General features: G+C 46.5%; 1 protein-coding gene across 6 annotated transcripts in view; it reads right to left on the bottom strand.

Moving 5' to 3' along the window:
- PLXNA2 (plexin A2) overlaps positions 1–24,065 on the bottom strand; it is a 320,304-nt gene that overhangs the window by 247,544 nt on the left and 48,695 nt on the right. The window contains exon 4 of one of the 6 annotated variants that reach the window (XM_073319580.1): positions 15,472–22,081. The exons of the other annotated variants lie outside the window; for them this stretch is intronic. Coding sequence (XP_073175681.1) covers positions 22,013–22,081 — 69 coding nt within the window. The 3' untranslated portion in view covers positions 15,472–22,012. Of the gene's footprint in view, positions 1–15,471; positions 22,082–24,065 lie in introns of those variants that run through there. 6 annotated transcript variants of the gene reach the window in all.

Raw genomic sequence — 24,065 nt, 5'->3', positions numbered from 1 at the left:
TCACAAGTGAAATCGAATATCCTGTTTGTGGTTGGAAGATGGGGGTGGGAAAGATATATGAGCCTCCCCTTCCCCCCTAAAATAATCTGCAGCTGAGATGAAAAATGTTTAGGGTGACCTTTTCAAAAAACAAAACAAAACCCAAAAACCCCCAAGTCCCATTTTCACAGGTTACTTCAGCACTTAGGAGTCCAAGTCTGATTAAAAGTCAACAGGATTTAGTCTCCTAAATCACAAGAGTGACTTTGAAAATGTCACTCTTAATCTCTAATCAGTGTGGCATAAAGCCAAAGGGCCATCGTTGCATCTCTTTGCAGTCTGGCCTAGTGAGAAGCTGTGTGCCCCCAAATACAAATTGAGAGGTTGGCCACAGTGCTCCCAGCCACACCAGAGTGCATCCTCCGGGGAGGAGAGGACAGAGTGCTAAGTCAGCACACAAATCCTCACTGCCAGCCCTATCTGTCTGCAAGACAAAATAGTGACTTACTTGGTGCACTTCTTTCTTTAAAAATTTGGCAAGTGTTTCTCTAGGCAAGGCAAGTGAAAAGCAGCAGGCTTTTCCCATGACATGGTTAACACAATAGAAAGCCAGCCAAGTCATCAGTTTTACACTCAACTTCTTGTTGAGCTTTTCATACCTCCTTTGAACTCCCTTTCCATTACTGGTGTATTCGTTTGCTTATATCTAAATGGAGAATCAGATCATTGTCTCTCAACTACCAACACTACATACTTATCCTATATTTATTACACTGATTCTTTGGTCTTCCACACTGTTGCAGCACATTTCATCATCAATTAACCCTATGGTAGAGACGGAAAAACTGATGCACCCAGAGATTCTGTCAATTTCAGTCATGCAGCAAAGATCCAAGGGCTTATGACTCCCAATCCCTGGTTTTTACCACAGGAGGAATAGAACCCAGGAGTCCTGACTCCCATCCCCAAACCACTTGCCTGAACTCCTCCACTTGATAAGCTTTAATAAGAGGGAGAGAAGGGGGAAAAGAAATGTGTGTTCCTGGATGAAAGGCCCTATTTGCTTACCCCAAGACACCTATGAGGGGAAAATATTCAAAGTATGTAGTCAAATCTCATGGCATCTAAAATGAAGTGCAATGTGAAACTGCTGAGGGGAAGGGATTTCTGCTTTGGCTTTTAATTGACAAACACAAACTGGGACAAGTCTGCAAATCTCCAGCAGAAAGCCAGGGTGCTGCAAGAAACTCTGGCTGCTTAGATAAGCAGAGTTTTAAAAACTCATACCATTGTGATGCCAAGGCTGGGAAACCTGTGGCATAATACATTTCTAAGGGAGCCATTATTCCACCCACATGCCTGAACTTGGTCAGTAAACTGCGAAACATCAGCATTCTTCCCGAGGAAGCCTCTAAGGGGCCAGGGTAGAGGGCCTCTCCATCTCTGTGCTCTGCAAGGAGGCATCAGATAGATGGGGAACAGCTGGGAATATTCACAGGCCCTTTCTCCCCTTATCTAAAGTCTCCTCAGGCAAAAATTAATAAAATGTTTAATCCTAAATGCATCACGCAGCTTATTTATTTGCTTTGGAGGGCGGGAAGGGAAGGACAGGACAGAAGAGGGGGTGGGGGGAAGAGAGTCATTACAGTGATTTAACATATGGAATTAAAAGGATTAACACCAGATTCCCAGGTGGTGTAAATCAGGGTAGCTCCATTTAAGCCAACAGAGCTGAGGACCTGGGCCCTGGCCTTTCTGCATCCTGACAAATGCCCCATTGCTTGTGATATTTTGGAAGGGGATTTGCAAGAGGAACCAAGGGTAGCTGAATTCCCCATTGTATCTTTGAAAACCGCTCTCTGATTCTTTGGGGGCAGAAATCATCTTTCAGTTCTGTGACTAGACAGCACCTAGCACAATGGGGCTTGGTCCGTGAGTGGAGCTTCTAGGTGCTACTGCAGCATAAATTAAGTCACAACGATAGAGAAATACAAGGAGGGGTGATGAAGGGGGAAATGGAGTTGTTAAACTAAAGAGCAACCCTAGTAGCCCCCTTGTCTCACACCTTGGCAGGAATGGTGCTAGGAGGAAAATGCCTCTCTAGGTCACCTAGTAGATCTGTTGACACAGGCTACAGGATAGAGAAATTACAGCTGTTCTCAGCATTAAAGGCTTGTGTGAGTTCTACATACAGCCCTGGGAAAATCCCAGTACATTTCCCAGACTAAAACTCAGCAAAAGTTTGAACCCAGATTTTTAGATGGATAACCCACAGCAAAACCACTATGTTTTACCGCTGAGAAAGGTGACCTATGTGGATGCACCACACCCAGGAACAGAAGGGGATTAACATGACAGATCCACTAACAACATTCAGCCCCCCCCAAACCCTAAACAACAACATCCATCAATGTAATTCCTCTCTTAACCCATCCTAAAGCTAAGCTAAACTTCCTGCTACAAAGAATGCTGGGGCTTGAGCTGGGAGCAGGAGAGAGAAGCAAAGATTCACGACAGAAAAACTGCTAATTCCCTTATTGTTGGGACAGTAACAAAACCTTGGGGGTGGGGGAAGCTTTATCTGCTTTCATAACAATTATTTCCCTGTCACTCATTGCAAATCCAGACCCCCTCGGACAGCCAAGCAAGTCCTAATCCACAGGAGATCTCAACAGATGTGATTTTATCCAGGTCCCTCTGTCCCTGGCTCCCCTCCGCACCCTTATCAGCTGTCCCAATCAAAGTCAGCTCTCTTTTTAAGCCATCTCTCTGGATTAGAAGAGGTGCATTTTATCAACTGGTTTCAGAGTAGCAGCCGGGTTAGTCTGTATTCGCAAAAAGAACAGGAGGACTTGTGGCACCTTAGAGACGAACCAATTTATTTGAGCATGAGCTTTCGTGAGCTACAGCTCACTTCACTGGATGCATCTGTAGCTGTAGCTCACGAAAGCTTATGCTCAGATAAATTGGTTCGTCTCTAAGGTGCCACAAGTCCTCCTGTTCTTTTTGCTTTTATCAACTGTGATTTAAAAAACAAACAAACATAACACCAAACCAAAAGTGCCTGCCCCTGGCTAAAGCCTGGGCAGGTTATTTTCTCCGACATCCTGACAACAGGAAACACGTTCTTGTTCTGTTATGGAAATAGACATGTGCCTCCACCATGGTGAAAATACAGCCAGAGCCTGCTGGGCTGAATCCGACAGAACAAGGTGAAGAATCTGTTGCCTCCCTTATGGAGGAGTTGAGCTGAGATGATCATAATGGGCCCTTCCGACCTTAAAATCTATGGGTCAGATCCTCAGCTGGTGTGAGTCAGTGTTACCCTATTGATTTTAATGGAGCTGTGCTGATTTACATCAGCTGAGGATCTGCCCCTATGAATAGGATGGGAGAGTGATGACATTTTAAGGAACCTGCGTGGAGTGACTAGGAATCTGAAAGGAAACCCCTCCGCCCCAAAAGCGCAGGAGGACCGCATGCCAGCTGTTGAGCTGATGCTATCTGGCTTCAGTTGCATGCTGGCATTCAAGTCACTAGCCTCTGTCATAGGCCTATGGCTAAAAACAAAGGCAAGTGTTATCAGTCTGCATGGGCTGGACTATACGTAATGGGGTCTGTCCTGTCCTGGAATAGATGACACAAACTCCGTTATAAAATGGCTTTGCATTTATACCGTTCTCTTTCAACTTGGGATCTCCTTTTCACAGACTGGAAACAGGCAAAGAAAGGAGAAGCAGCTTGCCCAAGGTCACACACAGAGTCAGAAGCAGAATTGGGGACAGAAGCCAGGACTCCTGCCACCTTTTCCCAATGCTCTAGGTACTGGAAACAATACTCCCTCCCTTCAATAAATTGTATTTGGCATTCTGGGTCTTCAAAGTACAGCAAAACCTAGGGCTGCGTGCAAAATTATTTTTACAATTATTTTTGCAGGAAATTTAAGAGATTCCCTCCCTCTTTTAAATTTTCATTCACATTTCCTGTGGACTTGTTTTTTGAAAAGGAAAAACTTAAAACCTACCATTAATGTGTTTGGGTTCCAGTTTTTCATTAACAAAACAGAAAATTTAAATCAAAAATGTATTTTTTCCATGAAAGGCCATTTTTTGAGGAAAAAAGTCAACCAGTTTGAACAAAACCCCAAATGCATTCCTAAGTGCACCCAGTGCTATAGTTTCTAGATGTCAATTAATCATTGCAACTCCCATGGGAGGCAGGTAAATAATATACTCATTCTACAGATGGTGAAGGTACAGTAGAGGATAGTGCTGTGACTTACCGAAGGCCATAGACCATCCTGGCTGGATTGAGAATTCAGGTGTCTGAATGTGACTATTATCAGTGTCACTAACCAGCAAGTGGCTACGACTGTCAGTTACTCACAGGACTAGGGGAAGAGGCTCCTCTAGAATATTTTTGGCAGCTTTAGTTGGCACTCTATCCCTTTCCCTCTTCCTCTTCCCTGGCCCGGGCAGTTTATGGGTGCCCCAATCCCCTCTCTTCTCCTTTGAAAGCCACGTTGCTCCCTTACCCACAAGGGGACCGGGATGCCTGACAGTACAAGGAGTGCTCTAACCCCAGACATGAATGAAAAGCCTCACAATTTCTCCCCTTAATGTCCCCTTCACCCTCCCACCTACAAGGACCGCCCCAGCCCTCCACCTGGGCTGTGCTGCTTAGATGCACCAGGGACTCCTATTATTCAGCCCGTCATCCCCCTGGCAGAGGGGCAGGCCTACCGACACCTTGGCACGCCAACGGGTTTCCGTGTCCGGCAGACACCCGAGCACACCATCCAGGAGATCTTGCAGGTTGCCGCCAAGATCGATGCCTCCCTGCTAGCACCGTGGCAGAAGATAAATGCCCTGAACAGCTTTCTGATCCCCCGCATCTCATTCGTCCTAAGGGGATCCGCCGTGGCGAAGGTACCCCTCAACAAGGCAGACGAGATCATCCGGCAGCTGGTGAAGAAGTGGCTGTTCCTTCCCCAGGGAGCCAGCAAAAAGCTGGTCTATATTGCCCACAGGCATGGCGGTGCCAATGTCCCCTGCATGGGTGACCTGTGTGACATCGCGGTGATCACCCACGCCTTCCGCCTGCTGATGTGTCCCGACGCCATGGTAAGGAACATCGCAGCAAACGCCCTCCATGATGCAACAAAGAAGCGGATCGGCAGAGCCCCCTCCAACCAAGACACCGCCAGCTTCTTGAGTGGTTCCCTGGATGGCGAATTCGGATGGGACAGGTGCGACATCGCTTCACTGTGGTCCCGCGCTCGCAATGCCTCGCGTCGCCTGGGGAAGTGCATCGGCTGCCGCTGGGAGTGGTGCGAGGAGCGCCAGGAGCTGGGAGTCCTGGTGCCACAGATCAGGTCTGAGGACAACACCATTGTCACCCCGAGCGCCAGGGGCATGCTGGAGAGGACCCTGAAGGCAGCCATCCACTCGCTGTAAATGGAAGCCCTGAAGCGTAAACCAGACCAGAGTAAAGCCTTCGAACTGACCAGCAAGTGGGACGCCAGCAACCACTTCCTCGCCGGGGGCGGCTTCATCCGTTTTGCCGACTAGCGGTTCATCCACTGCGCCCGGCTCAACTGCGTCCCGCTCAACGGAGCCGTCCGCCATGGGAACCGAGACAAGCGTTGCAGAAAGTGCGGCTACTCCAAAGAGCCCCTGCCCCACGTCCTGTGCAGCTGCAAGCCCCACTCCAGAGCCTGGCAGCTGCGCCACAACGCCATCCAGAACCGCCTAGCGAAAGCCATCGCACCGCACCAGGGGGAGGTCGCCGTGAACTGCACCATCCCTGGTACTGACAGCCAGTTGTGACCCGACGTGGTAGTCACCGGCGAGGCCCAGAAAAAGATCATCCTCGTTGACATCACGGTCTTCTTCGAGAACAGGACCCCGGCCTTCCGAGAAGCCCAAGCTTGGAAGCTGGAAAAATACGCCCCTCTGGCCAACACCCTGAGAGTGAAGGGCTACGAGGTGCAGATGGATGCTCTGAACGTCGGAGCCCTGGGTGCTTGGGACCCCTGCAACGAGCATGTGCTTCGGACCTGTGGGATCGATTGACACTACGCACGGCTCATGTGGCACCTCATGGTCTCGGACACCATCCGATGGTCCAGGGACATCTACATCGAACACATCACTGGCCACCGACAGTACCAGGAGGTGTGAGCCGGTATGACATCGTGAATCAACAATGGGAAAGGGACTGAGAGGCTTTTTCCATTGGACCGTACGAACTGGAACCATGAACTCACTGAACATTAAATCCCACTAAATGAGGGCAGATCCATCCCCATCATTTTATCCGCTCATTATACTCCACACCTGAACATGTCCATATAATGGCTAACATACCCCCATTTCTCAATGTCTGTACTTTGACCGGTTAAACTTTTACCCCCCAATCGGGGAGATTGCAGATTATGTATTCCTTACGCCACCCGCTCCTAAACCGAATTTCACACCCCTTGATAATCTGTACCTTATTCCCTGATAACCAGAAACTTCTGTGCTTGAACTCTGTACCGTTTTCTTTTTATTTCAACATTATCTTAATAAAATTATTAAATTTATTTCTGTTGCGGTAGCACCGAAGACATAGATCCAAACCTCACTGTGCTCGGCATAGCACAAACAGATGGGCCTGGAGTTCACAGTCTAAGGCCTGGACTACATCTAAATGTGAGGTTGACCTCAGGGCTGTAAAAACGTCATGCCCTGTGCGTCATAGTTAGGCCCACCTTGCCCCAGTGTAGATGCAGCTCGGTAATAGAAAAATTCTTCTGTCCATCGAGCAGCCACCCCTCACAACGCGCATTGACTCCGACAACGGAGCCCCCTTCCGTCCACACTTACAGCGGCAGAACGGCAGCGCTGCAGCTGTCATGCGGCACGGCTTGTACCACAGGCTCAGTCCGAGCAGCTCCCAGCCCCCAGGCCGGGAAGGAACCCAGCGGAGCCAGGCACTTCAGACTGATCCTGCAGCTCCAGGAGCAACAAAAGCTATAAGACAGATCAGGTCTGATTGTGGCAGGGAATTTACCCACTCCAGGACTACCACACTCATTCACACTCGGGGTATGTCTACACTGCTCAAGCGCGGCCGTGACATGCACAGTGTAGTCGCGCTTTATCACTGGGGGAGACCTCTCCCGTCGATAAAAATAACCCCCCCAAACGAGTGGGGGTCGCTTTATCACCGGGAGTGCAGCTCGGGGTGTGTTTTTTCACACCCCTGAACAGCTAAAGTTTTAGGGCTGAAAGTGGCAGTGTAGACACAGCCTAAGTCAACTTCCCCTCAGTCACTCGGAGTACCTCTTAGCCAAGACACTTATAATACTGGCCTGGGACTCTCTTGGGCCCCCCAAAATGGGGATTCGGATGCCAAATATCCACAAGTTAACAAGGTGCTGAAAGATTTCAGCTTTAGTGGACAGGCCAGCCCCAGCACGCTTGGGCATCAGCTGAGGGGGAGGAGAACTGTTTTTTTGTTTGGTTTTTGGTCTTTTCATTTGCTGAAAAACTCCATCTGTCCCCTCCTTGACACAACAGGAGCAGAAAATTTGAGGAGTGTAAATCTCCTCCTGTCCCCGCTCCCTTTATTATTTAGGGCTCAGAGCATAATTAGGACAGCAGTATTGACAGTGATGGGGAATTGTTCTCCCTGGGAGCTCTACATTCCAGCCAGCAGACCATCAAACAAAGGAAATGCCTGCTGACTGGGAGTGCCAGATGGATATAGGGTGTCCCCTCACCTGAATGCCTGCAGTCTCCCTGCCATGTGCTGTAACCCTATCACAAACTACAGGATCAAGCAGGGACAGTCCTGGGAGGGGAGAGACCACAACAGAGCACCTAAGGTGCTGCCAGGAGTGGTACTGGGGATTCAGAAGCAGATGCTTTTTCCTCTGAGACCGTACAAGTCATCTCTCCTGTAGTTTCAGAATGAAAAGTGTCCTGCTGCCATTGCCATATGATTTAACCCATATAAACCAGGGAACCTGCTCAGTCTAGCGTTTAGAGACAAGGCCAGGGAGGCCAGACTCTAGGGTTCTATTCCAGCTCTGCCACATACCAACCTAGCAAGTGATCTCAGAAGTCCCTTCACCTCCCTATGTCATCTTGTAACACAGTTATCACGTTCCCAGAGCAGGAACGATGCAGTGTGACTGTGTCAATGAGCGCCCTTTGAGAGCTTGTCTGAGAGGCACCAGTGAAGCACTGACACTGCAAGCAGGTGAAAAGTAACATGCTCAGTTTTCCCCTTAATAAGCCACTGGCAGCAGAATGACTAGCAAAATCCAACATTGAATTAGTCATCAAATATTAACCCAGTGCTGCTACCTAGCATATTGCAAACACTTAATAGTCAATCAGGAAAGAAAGCATTCCCAATCAGAGGAACAAACATTTATTTGAAAGAAGAACTTGTTTTATGGAAACGTATCTTCCTCTCTTTGCTTTCAAGCAGCTTTGGGCGGGGGTGAGTCTCATGGTTTTCAATTCTAGTGGCTTGGATCTCAGGATTGGCTCCTTTTCGGAGCGGCAGATGCAAATCAATTTCTAAGTTAGTGGTGATGGCCAAATGAGGACCTGCTTAACAGGCTCAACTGCTTTTAATGAGCTGATGACCGGGAGGGAAAGGCTGAGGCAAGATGAACAATTACTACCTACAGTCATTCAAGTGCTTTGTGCTGTCTGACTTGTGCGTTATAGAACATTCAGGCTGATGTTCATGAGGCCTGCAGGCAGGTTTATGAGATTAAAGCCCCGCACACACTAAATAATTCATCAGCTTACTGCAAAAAACCAAAACCAAAAACACCACCCCTCACAGTGTACAATAACTACTATCTTGAGCAGTATGATGTTTACATACATTTTAAATGCACACCCCTTTCATCTACATGTATCTATTTGATGCAAAGGCATGTAAGCAAACATGAGAATGAAAATGGGGGTTGTGGTTGGGGAAATCAGCTAAGAAGCCGGCAGCATGAGAAAAGGGCAAAATAGTCAATCCACTTAGTAATTGTTCCAGGACTGCTTTTGCGCTTTTCTGTATCCAAAGAATCTTAAATCTTCAGTCAGCCAATCAGTCATTCAAATATATATTTTACACAGGCCACCTTTTATGGAGTGGAATGGGCTAATTTCAGTTGTCCTTTGCTTAGTGATGTACTTACCAGTGGAAAGCAATGGAAAACTTAGTATAAATAAAATGCTAACAATGTTCACAGTGTCTAGGACCCTGTGAGGTGGGAGGGTCCCAGAGTTTGGGCTGCAGCCCAAGCCCAAACATCTACACTGCAATTAAACAGCCCCTTAGCCCAAGCCCTCCCCCTCAAGGCTGTCAGCTGGCATGGGCCAGCAGTGGGTGTCTAATTGCAATGTAGACATACATAGTCTAAGCCAGGGGTTCTCAAACTGGGGATTGGGTCACCTCAGGGGGTCGTGAGGTTATTAAATGGGGGTCACAAGCTGTCAACCTCCACCCCAAATCCCGCTTTGCCACCAGCATTTATAGCGGTGTTAAATATAAATTAAAAACACTTTTATATAAGGGAGGTCACACTCAGAGGCTTGCTATGTGAAAGGGGTCACCAGTAAAAAAACTTGAGAGCCACTGGTTTAAGTGATTTACTCAAGGTCACATAATCAATGGCAGAGCTGAGAATATAACTCAAGAATTCTGACCCATGCACGCTCTCTCACCACCCTGCCACATTTCCTTGCTCTAACCACTAGACACTTCACCTTCCCTACTTTAAAGGGTAATGGCGATGGTTTCTTTGTTCAATCCCTAGCTAACAGGGAGAAGTCAGACAATGGTCTTGAAACCGTGGACCAAGGCAGAAGAAAAACATGTAGGAAAATATGTTTTCCACCCCAGGAAGTTATTCAGTGTTCAGAGCTCATAAATAATTTAAAGAGGAGGGTGGGTAAGGGGTGGGGGGAGGGGAACCAATACATCTCTGGGTGTCTATGTTTAGCTTTAGAGAGAGACAAGATGGAGGAGATAATACCTTTTATTAGACCACCTTCTGTTGGTAAAAGAGGAGCTCCACAGAGCTCCTCTTCAGGTCTGGGTTTAGTCTTGAATCTCTCTTTCCCCAGGTCTCCCCCTTGCTCCCGTTCCTTTCCCATCCTAGTTCCATGGAGAAAATCCTGTGATCCCATCACATATCATCAGGAACTTCCACAGCGCAAAACTATTCCTAGTGCTGCATTCGACAGTGCCTGGGAGATTTCATACTACACGCAGTGGTTCCCTCCCATTGTTTATTACCCCAGCCGGGCTGCCTGCAAAGAGCTCCCTGAAGACACAAGAAACACAGACATCTGCCGTTCCACGTGGCTCTTTCCAGAAATGAAAGGACAGTAATATTTAAAAACAAAAACTGGATGGTGGGGAACTATTCTTCATAATATGTATAATGGACTAATGCTAATACACAGACTGGCTCCATTTAGTCATTTTGGGAAGATGTTAAAGTGATTAATTTGCCTTCTCAAATCCTGTAGTATTTTCCGCCGTGGCTTACGCATTTCTCTGCGTGCCACTGTTGCTGCCCTGGCTAAGGGCATAAAATAATCATAACCGCAAATGGATAGTAAACTTGATCTAAGGACGGCATGGAAAGTAACAGAGGCATCAGTCAACTGAATGGGCTTGTGTGTCTGCCCATACAATGCTGCTTTTGCCTCATGCGTCCGTGGGATTTCGCTCCCTGACTTTTTATATCCCTGCCACATGCCAAGATGCGTGCGTGAATAAAAGACCTTTCAAGATGGTAGCCCCTTAAAGGCAGATGTACTTATAACAGTTTTGTAATGAAAATCCGTGGCCTTGTAGGACTTAACAGTTGTCACGGTGCTGCAGTCCACACACTCTCCGATCTTCATAGAACTCGGAGCCTTCTCCTCCCATCTCGGCAATCCGGCAAGACCCCTCCAAGCTGGAGTGGAAGGAAAGTCTCCAGTACTATTAGTAGTCTATGATAAAGGGGTGCACAGTTCTGATTCTGGCCAATAGAGGGCAGTTGTGCATATACTCATGTCTGTATATAAATTCACAACTCTGATGATGGACACTAAGTACCACAGATTTAACAGACACCGGTTTTATGGCTCATTACAACAATTTGCAACACACCCTACTGCCCGCCAACCCTTAACTGCCCATTTTATTTTAAGTGATCTCCTATAGCATGGTGTGAAACCCTTATACTTAATCTGTCCCACCTTGTATTTAGCTCAGACACTTTGGTTACTTTCTCCAGACCTGAAGCAGAGCTCTGAAGCTCAAAAGTTTGTCCCTTCACCCATAGAAGTTGATCCAATTTAAAAAAAAAATCACCTCACCTACATTGCCTCTCTTATGTATAGATACACACACACACACACATACACACGCTAGTTTAGTATAATCGCTTTCCATTTTTTTTGAGGTGGAAGGACGGTCTTTTATCTCTGAAGATTTGGGCTTTAAAAAAAATCTGAACACTATTCAAGTTTATAGGGAAAGGTGAAGGGGAGAAAGTAAAAAAATACTACATCTTTTTTCCTTTTACCTATTTAATAGTAGCAATAGGTGACCCTAATGCACGATTGACATGCTGTCACCTGGGTGCCATTTCCTCACTAAAGCCTCTTTTGCCCACCTTATGGTACACTGGGTAAATGTTCCAACTCCCAACCACCCATGATTCAGTGACCATCGCTGTACAATACTGCCCAGATTTCAAGAGACCTCAGCTCCTGTTTAAGCACCTAATTGAAGTGGTCAGATTTTCAAGTGTACAGCAGCCCTCAGGAGCTCCCATTGTCCTCAATGGTGTGTGAGCAGGGGAATTCTCCACTGTTTTCAATAGGAGTTGCTGGATGCGGAGCTCTTTTGAAAGCCTGGACACATAGGGTTTTCTTTCCATAGGGAATGCTCCACTTTTTCTTTCTAATCTCTCCCACCATTCCCTGACCCAAACTGCCCCATGCCAATAGCCCAGTGCTCCTGAGCAAACACATCAGCATGTGGCATTTTGCATTCAAATTCTGTGATCTCTGTTTGCCTTTGTGTTTTCCACAGGAGTTTTTTTTTTTGTTTTTGTTCTTTTGGTCTCATGTTTTGGGGCAAAATAAAATGGTCTTCTCACAGTATTTTTGCCACCCATGGATTTAAAATGCTACAAACAGACCAGATCTCATGTTATTTTGACCTCAGTATGGCGTTTTAAAAAAGCCTCTTGGAAAAAAGTACTAAAAAAAGCACAAATTCTTGACACACAAACAGAATTACAAGAATTCATGCACATTCCTACTAGGGTACCAATGTGATAAGAAAATTCAGCAAGAAGAGCTAAGCGAAAGCAAGATGCACACACTCACAAGGCAGGGAGCCAGGAACTATGAGGGTCTAAGCCATTTGCTGTGACTGACTCCCTTGGTGGCCTCTGGAGGATCACTTAACCTCTCTCCCTCCATTTCCTCATCTCTAAGATGGGGATAACAACACTTCTCTTTCTCACAGAGGGAGTGAGAGGATTGTTTAGCTTCTTGGTACTTCAGAGGAGGGCATAACCATGCAGCTGGCTATGAAAGAACAGGAGAATCAGTCCTGATTGGTAGCCACAAGTGTCTCTCTTGTACCCTAAAGTAGAAGGATCAATGCCCCTTGAAACTGCTTTACCCCAGCTGCCAGTTTGAACTTTGTTGAACTAACCGCCTCAAATGGAGGAAATAAAGAGGCGTTAAAAGGAGGACATATTTCAGCTTCAAACATCTCACAGACACAAATATCAGTGTGCGCACGCTGGTGATGGTGTTGGGGCGGGTGTGAAGGCAGGGTGAACTGAGTTTTAAATTTATGACCACCACCTTGGCAATGTCCTTTTTAATTACATTTGTGCTAATCATTTTCCATTGCCATGGTCCACCTGCCCATTTGGAGGCAATGCATTGCCAACTACACGGCAGAAGCAGTAGCTTTGGCTGGAGCTTTGCTCTATGGTGGACCAGTGAGAAAGGTGAACAGTACATAGGAGTCAGAGGACATGTTCTGAAGTAACATGGTGCCCATTTTAAGGAGCACTAACAGGGAGGTTAGGCAAAATGGGGTTTAGTGACTGGCCTTGTGCCATTGTGAGTGCTGAGTGAAGTGGACAGGAAGTGAGCCAAAAGCAGGGATGGTTGAAAAGTTACATAGGGATTGCTATAGTGGGTCAAACCAAGGCTCTATCTAGTCCAGTATATTGTGTCCAACAGGCCAGTACTTGATGCTTCAGAGGAAGGTGAAATAGGTAGCTATGGGATAACCTGCCCCCGAGGAAAGTTTCCTTCTAACTCCCATTAGTTAAAAGTTGGCTTGTGCTTTATAGCAGGAGGGATTATATCCATTCCCAAACTCCTGGTTCCATTCTAATCCTTACTCCTATAACTCTGGATATTCCTGTTACGCAGCTAAATGTCCGATTCCTTTTTAAATCCTGCCAAGCTCTTGCTCTCAATGATAGTGAGTTAGGATAAGTTAATGTGATGTTTAAAAAAGTCTTCCCGCTCTTGGGTATTTGCCAGGCAGCTGTCACTCCAGTGCTCTGGCACCAAACTACAGCAAACCACGTGCACTTGGAGATGTCCAAGGTGAACTCCTTGCTGGTGGCACTGAACAATCTTTGGCTGCTGGGTAACTTTTCAGTATCGGTGAAAGCGGGATAAGGTTTGCTGAGGGTTGGGAAGCAGGACTGAATATTGCAACCGGTCAAAGTTGATGTATGGCCCTGGTTGGTCACCACACCACTTTTGTCATTCTGCCTCATTTCCAAAGAGGCGAAACTTGGTTTTCTTTGTCCAATTTCACACTAAGTTTTCATCTGAACCCAGAGTAGAGTAAGGGAAACATCAGCAACACGTGAGCCAAAAACAAAGATTTAGTTGGGGTTGGTCCTGCCATGAGCAGGGAGTTGGACTAGATGACCTCCTGAGGTCTCTTCCAACCCTAATCTTCTAGGATTCTACGAAAGATGGTCTCCTGTGAGCCTAAACTGCCGATTCTCTCAGAGCATTGCCCCACAACTACCTGCAAGCTAGCCTGCTCCCAGCACTCTCCCATCCGTTGGTCAAACGGCTACAAATGTCAGTCCCAGCGCTCTTTAAAATATGCTTATTTTGAGATAGCCCTTAAATGCCATAGCTGGAGAAGGAGAGCTGGGGGTGGGGGCCGACATCATGCCTGTAAGTGGTAGTAAGGACATTCTTGATTCCTTGATGCAAAACACCAACAAAGCCTAATGGACTTGGCAGCTTTCTACCCTGGGGTGCTCTCACAGCTCCTACCCCCACTCTCTGCTGCCTGGGTCCCTGGCATTGTCATTCCTCCAGAGCCTTGGTGACAGCAGTGTAGGAAATCCATTTAACCCTTCCCTGCTTCCCAGAAACTCATTTAAATGCTCATCAGGCCATTTAAGAAGACGCATCTCCAGGGATCCAGAGAAGGAAAGAACTCACCGTATTTTTTCCTCTGGAAAGCTTTCCGATTTGCCTGCCTACCCTGCTCCCATTATAACCACCAGGCCCATCAAGAGAAATTTGGGCCCCGGTACATGTTTGCTGGGCCCTCCCTCCTTCCCACTTCACCACAGTTAAAGGCTTTGGGGCCCCTCTGAACTCGTCCAACTGGCCCCTTTTCTCCCCTCTCATCAGCTCTGATACCCACTTCAGTGGAGATGGAGCAGCCTGGCTTCCTAACCGTAACTTACCTCGAAACATGCTAATTATCGCAGATCTACATCCTCTTCTGCTCCAATCCCTTTTCATGCATCTCAATGCACTAATTAATTAAAAGTAAGGCTCCAGCTTCTTCTGGCTGCCAATAATAGTAAAGCTAGGCTAGTTTGGGATTGCATGCGGGCACAGTCTGTGTTACAGTAGGACCCATGCCAATACCTCCAGGGGCTCTATTTGCTGGGGTCTTGCTTTGAGAGTGCCCCTTCTACCCAAGGGATCGGTGATTATTGGGAAAGGCTGGAGAGTCCATGGTTAGAAAGATATTTTCTGGGTCCATAAACAGGGGTAGAATCATAGAATATCAGGGTTGGAAGGGACCCCAGAAGGTCATCTAGTCCAACCCCCTGCTCGAAGCAGGACCAATTCCCAGTTAAATCATCCCAGCCAGGGCTTTGTCAAGCCTGACCTTAAAAACCTCTAAGGAAGGAGATTCTACCACCTCCCTAGGTAACGCATTCCAGTGTTTCACCACCCTCTTAGTGAAAAAGTTTTTCCTAATATCCGATCTAAACCTCCCCCACTGCAACTTGAGACCATTACTCCTCGTTCTGTCATCTGCTACCATTGAGAACAGTCTAGAGCCATCCTCTTTGGAACCCCCTTTCAGGTAGTTGAAAGCAGCTATCAAATCCCCCCTCATTCTTCTCTTCTGCAGGCTAAACAATCCCAGCTCCCTCAGCCTCTCCTCATAACTCATGTGTTCCAGTCCCCTAATCATTTTTGTTGCCCTTCGCTGGACTCTCTCCAATTTATCCACATCCTTCTTGAAGTGTGGGGCCCAAAACTGGACACAGTACTCCAGATGAGGCCTCACCAATGTCGAATAGAGGGGAACGATCACGTCCCTCGATCTGCTCGCTATGCCCCTACTTATACATCCCAAAATGCCATTGGCCTTCTTGGCAACAAGGGCACACTGCTGACTCATATCCAGCTTCTCGTCCACAGTCACCCCTAGGTCCTTTTCCGCAGAACTGCTGCCTAGCCATTCGGTCCCTAGTCTGTAGCTGTGCATTGGGTTCTTCCGTCCTAAGTGCAGAACCCTGCACTTATCCTTACTGAACCTCATCAGATTTCTTTTGGCCCAATCCTCCAATTTGTCTAGGTCCTTCTGTATCCTATCCCTCCCCTCCAGCATATCTACCACTCCTCCCAGTTTAGTATCATCCGCAAATTTGCTGAGAGTGCAATCCACACCATCCTCCAGATCATTTAGACAGAGCAAACCCAGGCAGACAATGTGATGCTAGTCAAATTCCTGCCCCCTTGACATCCATGGGTGAGAAATTTAGTGCCCAGTTTCTAGGAGCTTGCAGTTATGCAAATATTCCTGTCAAGCAATAAACCTCTCCATCTGCAATCTAGTGTCTCTGCTGGGACACAAACAGCTGCATTCCCAATTGTGATGTATGGATCTCAAAAGGGTTGGGTCAGCAAAGCATCCAGTATTCAGACCTGTATCCAAAATGGGGTAATTGCATTGGAAAGACTATTCCAGCAGATGATTTTCATCTCTTCAGCAAGCATCCGCAGGTTCCTTTGGCTTCCCCACATGCGGATATGAATGACTTCTAAAGTGCTACAGAGTGTGTTTGTGGGCTATAATTAAGAGTAAATTAAACAGATAAGATCATCTGTAGGACAGAGTCATATAAGGGTAGGCTCCAATGTACATTTCATTCTGAAAGGCCTACTTTATCCCCACTAATAGAACAAGTTAAATCAACCAAACTGAATAAAACTATCATATACCAAGGAGAAACATCATATTTAAAGTTTGCCTTTCCCCCGACTGAGTAGAATCATGGGACTGGAAGGGACCTCAAGAGGTTATCTAGTCCATTCCCCTGCACTGTAACCTGAGTAATCTGATCGCTATTATCGCTATTCTTTATGAGAGTGGAGTATTAGCCTGCATGGCAAATGAGTACAAGCAGCATTATGTACTGTGAATTCAGACATTCAGCAGGTCAACAAAAATGCATGTGCAACCCCAAAGAGTCTTGAGTTACACAAATACAAACATCTTATGTTTCTACAGCACCTTTAATCCAAAATGATGCCAAAGCACTTCGCAGATGAGATTCAAGATGAATTGCTTCAGGCAGCACTGAAATGCAGCCACAACCACCACAGAACACAACCAGCTGTTTAACGGCTTACAGGAACACTCCACAATGTTAGGCTAGGATGTGAAGAATACTATCATATCCAGTTGAAACTGCAAGGGTCGGAGATAGTACGTTAACTTAGGTATGGTATACAAAATGTAGTTGTCTGAATTGAATTCTGGCCAGGTCACCAGGACAAAATGCCCTATTACTGAGAAAAATCTCATGGAATCTGTACTAACCAAGATTTCAGTTTTATCTCTCTTCCAAAAAATCTTTATGCACCTCGAGTAGTACAACACCCACTACCAATGTACAGTGACAAGGGTTCAGAGAGACATATGCTATCTGTTGGCTCACCAATAGCATCTCTGCTTTTTCCTTGGAGATCTCCCATCCAAGTACCTATGATCTTACTTAACTCGTGTGAGCACAAGCAGTGTTGCCATTGGCTGCAAATTGTCATACGAATCTCTTTTTTTCTTGGGATAGGTATAAATAATATGATGGCAAAATTATATGCATACTCTTCTCTGTCTACAGTGCCTCAACATTGATTTATTCTTGAGCCCAAACATACCCCTTCACTGATGTATTACATATCATAAGATACACTACCCCTTGGGATGGAATACAAGAGTGATTTGTACTGGTGAGCCATGGTCATTCCCTTTACCCTGCTGTGCGCAAACTGGGGATGCAACAAGGGGCAGAGCCCCAAAGGAGGAATGTGAAAAATGCAGGATGAGGGGAACAGAGGGATGCAAGGAGATTTTGCATCCAAACAGGAAGGAGAGCTGAAAGATAGACTGCAAAAACCAAACACTGCATTAGTCTTTCTCCTACCTTGAAAATTGACGCTTATTCTCTCATGACCTTTCTTTCTCTCCCTCACTCACATGTCTGCGCCCCAGAAAGACAGCGGAATACTACTGTGAAGCCTATCACTGGGCCCAGTCCTATGCTCCTTTCTCAGGAAACTCACTCAGTTTCGGGCCAATATCCACATTAGACGATGTCCCTCTACATATAGAAAATATAATTTTCACATCAGTCTTACCAGCTACTAGGCAAACTGCATTAGCAGAGTTCTGAGGATGCCATTTTCCATCAGGAAAAAGACAACTAGCAGAGCGGCACTTAGCTTGAAGCCCTATTAATAGCAATCCTAATTATATGGCTGCAAATTTAATTCATAACAATGATTAGCATCAAAATCAAAGGCATCATGCATCAATATTGATGGAATTGTATAAGGCTTATAAACACAGAACAAGCAAGCCGACACATTTGACCTCTGCAGTTGCTGGCTGCTAACTGTTGCATTAATGTCTTTTCTAATTTTGCTTGATGGAAATTGCTTTATCACAGGAATCCAGCCTTGTGAATGGTTACATCCTTAATACAAACCTCCTACCTCCAAGAAGTAGGGGTCTTTTGAAAAAGAACCTTGGACTATGGAGTTGCTTGGAAAATAGAGTCCCAAGTACCCATGCTTTATCCAATAGGTCTTGGCCTCAGAAGCACATTTGCTTTGTATGCACTTAAAGAAAGCTCGTGAGGAACAATGGCTCTCAGAAAAGAGAAGACTGTTGGATACCATCCATGGGATAATGGGCTAGCCCTTGTGCATTGTGGAAAGCATTGTGGGAGGAAGGGAGGATTGAAGAGAAGGAATTCCAAGCTAAAAAGAGCGATGCATCAAGCATTAAATGGCATAAATTTAACTGCCAGACCCTCTCAACAGAGACTAGCCATGTAGCAATGAGTGCAGAGGTTAGACGAAGAAGAGGGCTAGTTTAATTAGCCTTGTGTTAAGTTCTAGAAGTTGGGCACCAACTTTAACTAATACATCTATTTTTCCTAAATCATGGAGAAGGAGGGCTTTGTCACCTTCTCCCTTTCATGCCAGTATTAAGGGAGGCAGACAGTTTTATGTGCATTTTATTGCTGATGGAAACAGCCAGACTGACAGTCATGTTCATCACACCCCTCTAGTTCCACAGAACAGGCACGAACACAACCCACGAGAGGACAAGTTCCACCTGCACCAACTCCTCCAATGTGCTTTGTCTCAACCCTAACTTTGAGGGACCTCTAAGAGTGGCCACCGGGAGAGTTCAGTCTTCAGAATCCATTCACAGTCCTTGGTCACGCTGCTGGGAATGGCAACACAGAAGCCAGCTAGTGTCACTTGGGGTGGCAGTTCTGTGATGTGAACCCACTACCCTACTGAGAACTGGACTGTGCCTACCACAATTCATTTCGCCTAGGCCACCAGCCAGAGCCATATGTCAGAAACTTACCTGGTCTGAATTCAAAACCTCACTCTAGAGGTGAGGGGCTCTGTGTCCTCAAGCCCTTGAGCCATCTACTCCTCCCCAAAACACCTCCTAACATAGAGCCACAGAAACTTTTACTTTCACATACCTCTTGCTAAGTTCATGAAACTCCCAGGGGTGAATGCATCACACAGAAAAAGGCCTAAGAGGTCCACTCTAAAAAAGATCCCTTTATTCGAATGAAGCCTACGATATCACACAGGATAGGGTGTGGAAACCACTGAGATATGGTAAGAAAGCACTGTGGCTGACTAGTGTAATTTGAAACTCAGATACAGCAGGATTAAATTAGTTAGGCTCGAATTGTGCCCAGTCCATTAAATATTTGTTCCCATGACTCACGCCTGCGAGGGGAGCTTTTAAAACTGACCTCTGTTTGTGTGTTGCTTGAAAACCCAATCAGACAACTCGCTGCCACTTGGAGTGTTAGTAAAGCATTATTTCCAGACATCGAGACCTTCTACCTATGACAGTATGCTTGGCAAGGCCATTCCTCATGTTAAAATCTCTTGGCATCATGCCACTTAAAAATAAAGCAGCAGACTTGCTGGAATTCAAGACTTGATTAGAGAGAGAGAGAGTATACCCACCCACACAGGTTCCCCTCCCCACTCTCCCATCCTGCTCAGAGAATTAACCTCAAGATAGCTACACTCTTAGGGCTGTGCATTACATCTATAGAAACAGCTCTCACTGAAATCAGAGGGAAGTGGTGTGGTTTAGAAAAGTTCCAGCACAGGGCACTTCTATGATCTTGGGCACATCACTTATGGCCTAACTTTCTGAGATGCTGAGCACCCACATCTCCAACTGAAGTCAATGGGAGATGCAAGTGATCAGCACCTCGGAAAACCAGGCTATTATCCTCTCTCTGTCTTAGTTTCACCGTGTGTAAAATTGAGATAATATTAACCTGGGGGCCTGTGAAGCATCACTATACAATCCAAGTGCTTTGAGATCCTTACTCAGAATATGCTGTCATATGAACAAATGTAAGTGGCCCTGTTTTGACCAGTACAACATACCTTTCACTCAGTTACTAACAATCACGTCTCTTCCATATCCCCCTGGTTTCAGAAAGAACACCCTTCTCACGCGGCATGGATAAAGCTTGATCAACAGGACACACTCCCCCACATGTCCAGCATTCACTAGACTTGTCACAACCCCCCAACCCCTCCTCAGGCTGGATGTAAACTGTAAATAAACCACCCATGCTGCCCAGTGCTGGCCTTCCCCAAGCTTCCCAAAACCCAGCTTGCTGGACCCTGTGGGGATCATAAAGCAACAGAACAAACAGCAAGCTCACTAGCAGGAGTCTGAGAAATGAGCCCATCTCATTACAGGGGACGCAGCATTAAGCTCTCTGTTTCAGAGACCAGAAAACCCCAATCCCTCCTCTCTCTTTTAATAGTCAGCTATGGTGGTGGCAGCTTAACGGGAGGAATGAGAGAAGATGTTTAAAATATAACGTACACATCACAAGGGACACAGAGAAGAGCAGCATTGCTGGGCTGGGGCTGGGGCATGTGGGGCATGGGGAAAGAGCTTGAAAGATCAGCAGGATCCAGAAAATTGTAGCCATCATTAAATATTTACTATCTATGAAGTCTGAAAGGTCCAACCCAGTACAGAGCGGAAAAATTTACCCTTGGGGGGAAAAGAGCTTGAATTGAGCTGTCCCAGCAAACTCTTCTCCATAGTATTACAGACACTGAACATGCCTGGTTGGGAAGAGTTAAATCTGCTCAGCTCGGTGATCTGATCTTACACAACATAGTAGCTGCTAGTAAGAAAGGTTTGCAGCGTTTCTGGGTGATTTACAGCAGAGCAGCCATAAAGAGGAGTATAATGTGATTGTGACGTAAGCATTTGCTGGGGTTTGGGGATCCTCAAACGTTGTAATAGTCTCCTTTGGGAGAGAGATGCAGAGAGACATACAGAGACAGACTCTCCTCAGGAATTTCACAGGAACCAGCTAGCTGATTCGCTAATTGGAAGTAGGACACCACCAAAAGAATGTGGCTTTTTTTCAGTGATGAATTCTCACAGGGGAAGCATGATAAATTTAGAAAATTTCATAGCTGGCTCTCTGACTCCTCCCCTCCAGGGAAATTCTGAAACAAAAAAAAATCCCTCAGAAAGGACTGGATTGAAACCACTAGCTCATTTCTACTTTAAACCACCCAATAACTCTCAGAAGGCAATGGCTTTCAGTCATCACTGGTCTCAGCTGATATGCAAAGTGGTGACTTGGTAATAAAGATGAAGACTTTGCAGGTATATGGCACTTTTCATCTGTAGATCTTACAGTGCTTTACAAAGGTGGGCAAAGCATTACTATCCCCTTTTTACAGATGGGTACATGAGGCACAGAGGAGTTAATAGCCTGGTTTTCAGTGGTGCTGAGCACTCTCAGCTCCCGTGGATTTCAGGCCCTTAGTGTCTCACCCACAGTCACAGAACTAGTCAGCATGTTAACTCCCAGCCAGATCTTCCATGCCCTAAGTTCTGTGCCCTCTCTGATGGGCCACTATGCCTTCTCCAGAGGAAAACTGGCAATGATCTAGATATAGCATCAAGCAACAGCTGCTGGTGGCAGAAAGGGCAACGCTAAAAAGAAAGTTATTGGAAGGGGGACCCTAGGTGGGTCATGACCTTTGAATGCCCTCCCTTGCCTCAGTGAGCAACCTTCTTTGATAATCAGAAGACTTGGTCACCTTACTATTAGAGTGCACTTATTTCACAGCTCCGGCGTAGGCTGCTTGGCTTCTCTCTCTGCTCCTAGTTACATTTTGCTGACCTCTGCTCCGTAGGTGTGGCCAGAAGCTCCACCGGACATAGCTGTGTCCGAAACCTGGAAAACCAAAGAGCCTTCTTCCTCTGTGCCTGTCAGTGTGTGTGAAAGCAGCTCCCGGCTTCTCAACCAGGGCTCTTGCCAAAGAACCGGACAGATATCTCCTCCCCTGCTCCTTTTTCCTTGGGTTATTTTTTCCCTTGGCAGATCTGTATTAAACTCCCAGAACTTGATGGAGTGAAGCATTTCCCGTAAAGATTCCAGGGTTTCCTAATGGGCTGCGCAAAGTCCTTAGATGGCAGAGTAATCAGTCGGGGGGAAATGGCAGAGGCCCAGAGTGAAAGACAGACAAGAGTTAAAATCAATAAGCCCTTCATGTTTTAGTAAGGCATACAGAGCCAGCCTCACCTAGAAAGCTGTTCAAGGGATCTAGGGAATCTGATTGTGATTAATGTAATTAAGGGAGGAGGGAAGCTAGTTTATTTAATTCTGGGTTGTTTTTTCATTTTGGTGGTAGAATTCTTCTCCCACAGTACTCTCAACTTCCGGTGTGAGCCAGAGCTACGTTCTTCCTCTGCCTGGTTCTCCCTTATTCCTCCCCGGTGCGTCCCCTTTCCTGACAGCCAGTGCAGCGACCCCCATTCCGTAGCCAAGGGCTTGGATAGAGGCAGGTTCTGAGGACGCTCGGAGGGATTTGCTTGTTGCCCGGCCCCAGCAAGACCCTTGTCCCATGTCATGCAGTGCATATGAGTGTCTCAGGTTGCCCTATAGGGGTTGGGTCCAAAGTCAGGGACCAATTAAAAGGAGACCTTATTTAGATGGGGCGATAGATGCCTGAAGTTTTGGACCAGAAAGAATTGTGCTCTAGTCCTGGCTCCCCTCTGTGATTTATATGTTAATCAAATCTATTCTTGATGGCACCTGGATTCTATATACTGAAGCCAAGATATCACCAGAGGCACTATGCTTCTCTCCTAGCCCATCATTCTCAAGTCCCTTGTGCAATAAGCCACACCAAAGGGAAAAGCCTAGGTCCTCTGGACTTCAGCAGTGTTACACATTTAGGTCTAGTCTACACTAAGGGGAGGGATTGATCTAAGTTACGCAACTTCAGCTACGTGAATAACGTAGCGGAAGTCGACGTACTTAGATCTACTCACCGCAGTGTCTTACTGCGGTAAGTCGACGGCTGATGCTCTCCTGTCGACTCTGCCTGCGCCTCTTCCCCCCGCGGAGTACCGGAGTTGATGGGAGAGCGCTCGGTAGTCGATTTATCACATCTAGACTAGACATGATAAATCGACCCCCACTGGATCGATCGCCGCCTGTTGATCTAGTGGATAATGTAGACAATCCCTTAGTTAGAACTCTACAACTTCGGTAACTCAGCCTGAGGTTATGGGGCTATTACAGGAGTGGGCGGGCGAGGTTCTGTGGCCCACAATAGGCAGGAGGTCAGACTAGATGATCATGATTGTCTCTTCTGGCCTTAAAGTCTGTGAGAGGGATCCCACTGGTGGTGAGCCACATGGGGATAAAAGGACAAGGAACTTGAGCAGCAGTTTCTGTAAAGGGAACAGTGTGGGTGCAGCAAGCGCATTGGGCTGCAAAGTCCAAGACAAGTGCAGAGCAGAGATTCTAGGGGAGGGTCAGGAACTCAGGCCACGCCATCCTTTTACCATCTCCTGTTAGCTACTTCATGGAACTGCACTGGAGATGTTGTCAGAGGGTGTTCAAGGAGAGGATAGGAAGCTATGCTTTCAGGCTTCCTGCCCAACGAACAAAGAAATGATGAAATACGGGTAGGGAAAAATAAGCATGAATAAAAATGTCAGAGCTAGTCATGGGGGAATGTGTCCACTCAGTGTCCCCATTAAAACTGGCCTTGAGTTCAGGAGAGAGTTGCCTCCTACTTCCCATGCATAGGAGGCTTAAAATCAAGGGTTCTTGGATCATGTGTTGCTTCCTGTGTATTGCTGAAGGTGTCCTGCTTGGGTAGGTCTGCAAATTACAGAGAAGCTATGTTCCACCCCTCGCCTAGTGA

Source organism: Lepidochelys kempii, chromosome 21, assembly GCF_965140265.1.
Source record: "Lepidochelys kempii isolate rLepKem1 chromosome 21, rLepKem1.hap2, whole genome shotgun sequence".
In the NCBI taxonomy this organism is placed as follows: domain Eukaryota; kingdom Metazoa; phylum Chordata; order Testudines; family Cheloniidae; genus Lepidochelys; species Lepidochelys kempii.
This window is presented reverse-complemented; position numbering and strand designations above follow the sequence as displayed.